The sequence below is a fragment of the Octopus sinensis genome, unplaced genomic scaffold (genome assembly GCF_006345805.1).
Source record: "Octopus sinensis unplaced genomic scaffold, ASM634580v1 Contig09103, whole genome shotgun sequence".
Lineage (NCBI taxonomy): Eukaryota > Metazoa > Mollusca > Cephalopoda > Octopoda > Octopodidae > Octopus > Octopus sinensis.
Genome location: NW_021831597.1, coordinates 1 through 2,706, shown reverse-complemented (window position 1 = coordinate 2,706; position 2,706 = coordinate 1). Strand labels below are relative to the sequence as shown.

The window sequence follows — 2,706 nt, the reverse complement described above, 5'->3', positions numbered from 1 at the left end:
TAGCTTTTCAAATTTCTTAAGAGCTTCCTGAAGATTTCTCTTGAATGAGAAACAGTACTAGTCCTGTAGAAGCTCCTTCTATAATAAATTAATTTTACTTGCTATGTATTGAGTACCTTACTTACTGTGGTTAACCCCGGATCAACCCGGGACCTACATATATATATATATATATATATGTACATGTGTGTGCGTGTTTATGTATGTATATATGTCTCTTATTCAAAGTAATGATAATCTTTTAATTTTAATAATTAACTTATGATTTATCTCTCCCTTTTTTTTTCCTTTCTAGCTTTTCGCGGTGGACAATTGCGTAGAAGACTGGCGCATAGCAATATCATGGCGTCGAGGAATGCAGTTACTACTGGAGATCATTGTCTGTGCCATACATCCGATTCCTGGAGATTTTTACTTTATGTGGCCTACATCCTTAAAACAAACAGTCCAATCAGTACAAGTTCCTGTGGATATTATCCTGTCCCTTCCCATGTTTTTTAGGCTATATCTCATTTGTCGTGTTATGCTGTTGCACAGTAGACTGTTCACTGATGCGTCCTCTCGGAGTATTGGCGCGCTTAACAGAATCAACTTTGACACACGCTTTGTGCTGAAGACACTTATGACAATCTGTCCTGGAACTGTTCTACTAGTCTTCATGTTATCGTTATGGATAATAGCTAGTTGGACGTTACGTGCCTGTGAAAGGTGAGTACCTTTGAAATTTCTTTGGTCCATATATACAACATATGCGTATATATATATATATATATATTTAAAAAAGGAGATGTGGAACACGATAAAATGTGGAACACAGATAAGAGGAAAAAATCTATCAGAAAGGAACTCTATCTCTCTTAAAAAAATATCTTTTTGATAAGCATAACAAATGCGCAACCGGTAAAAAAGAATGTCACCTATTAAATTACTTAAATTACTTAAATTATTTTGTCAGCATTTTCTTCATTTCCTTGTATATATATAATATATTATATATATATATATATATATGTACAGCATATATGTTTTGTATATATATATATATGTTTATGTATATATATATATATAATATATTTATATGCATATATCTCCATATGTACTACTACTATTTACAATTTATTGTACTTTATTGATTTTTTTAATGAGTTTTTTTTTTTATAGTATGTTCTTTATATGGTGTGAATAACATCTTTCTTTATTGAATTGTTTAATAGTGGGTTTTTTCTCTAAATTATATGCATATATCATATATTGTGAAATTTGATTTAAAACTGTTAAATTGAATTTTTCCCTGTCAGTTTTGGAATTATGTTCCCCACTACTACTATTATCTATCTATCTATCTATCTATCTATCTATCTATCTCTATATATATATTTATATATATATAACACATATGTATGTATATACATACATTGTACAACAACGTCAACTTCAAATCAAAGATGCAGAATGGAAAATTAAGTATTTTGTTCCAAAGGTGCAATGCTTTAAATAAAAGAACAGAACTAATAGCATCTTGTATGCATGGGGATGAATACCCTTTGTAAATGTAGCAGGCTCCTTGATTTTCAACCTGGTTGAGAAAAAAGAGTTGGTTTTTTGTTTTGTACTATATAGATAGATAGATAGATAGATATAGACAGACAGGCAGGTAGGTAAGTAGATAGGTAGATAGATAGATAGATAGATAGATAGATAGATAGATAGATAGATAGATAGATAGATAGATAGATAGATAGATAGATAGATAGATAGATAGATAGATAGATAGATAGATAGATAGATGTGTGTGTTGTTTTTACAATATGTCCTAATAGAATTCCACCATGAAACTGTTTCTGTTTCAACTCATGATCTCTTTGATCAAGTAGTCCCTTGCAAAATAATATAACGCTCCCTACAGGTTCCAGGATATCCTGATCTTCGATTTTCCTTTTTCCTTTCTTTCTATTTTCGTATGTGTTCCACAATTTAATTATGTTAAACACTATACCTCTCAGGAGGAATAAAATTTGCAACAGAATCAGAAAACCAGGAAAACACTAAAGGAAAATGCCTTGTGGAACTTATTTTACATACTGAAATGAAACAAACTGCGGAGTGTACTCCATGTTCTATTTTCCTACGATTGAGTGAGTGGTGGCTTAGTACAGGAGATAATTCATTCCCCTTGATATCATCCTCTTCCAATATTTCTTTCTTTTGCAACTATTTTAGAAATATTTTTAGTTTTGTTTATATTGTATATATATATATTTGAAAAATTGTTTGGTTGTATTTATTTCTTTTCCTTATGATATATTTATAAACCTAACACACACACACATATATAGATATAGATATAGATATAAACATATGTATATGCATATATACATATATATATATATATATATATATATATTCTCTCACTGAGAGATTGAAAACAAGTTGTTATTCTCTACACATACATACAGACATATATATATGTATGTATGCATGTATATATATATGTGTGTATATATATGTATATATATGTGTGTGTGAATGTATATATATATATATATGTACATATATATGTGTATATATAGATATATATATGTGTGTATATATATATATATAGATACATAAACAGATAGATAGATAAATATGTGTACATATGTTTTGTATACATGCATATTAAACACGTGTGAGTGTGTGTATTACATGGATCATTGTAAAATACTC

The 2,706-nt window shown here is 29.1% G+C and overlaps 1 protein-coding gene across 1 annotated transcript; it reads left to right on the top strand.

The window, feature by feature from the left end:
• Positions 1–295: 295 nt before the first annotated feature.
• On the top strand, positions 296–708 carry LOC115228019 (small conductance calcium-activated potassium channel protein-like; the record flags this gene model as incomplete). The annotated part of the gene is made up of 1 exon (XM_029798692.1): positions 296–708. A coding segment is annotated over one exon (413 nt), but the record flags the coding sequence as incomplete, so codon positions are not given.
• Between the last annotated feature and the right edge of the window lie 1,998 nt (positions 709–2,706).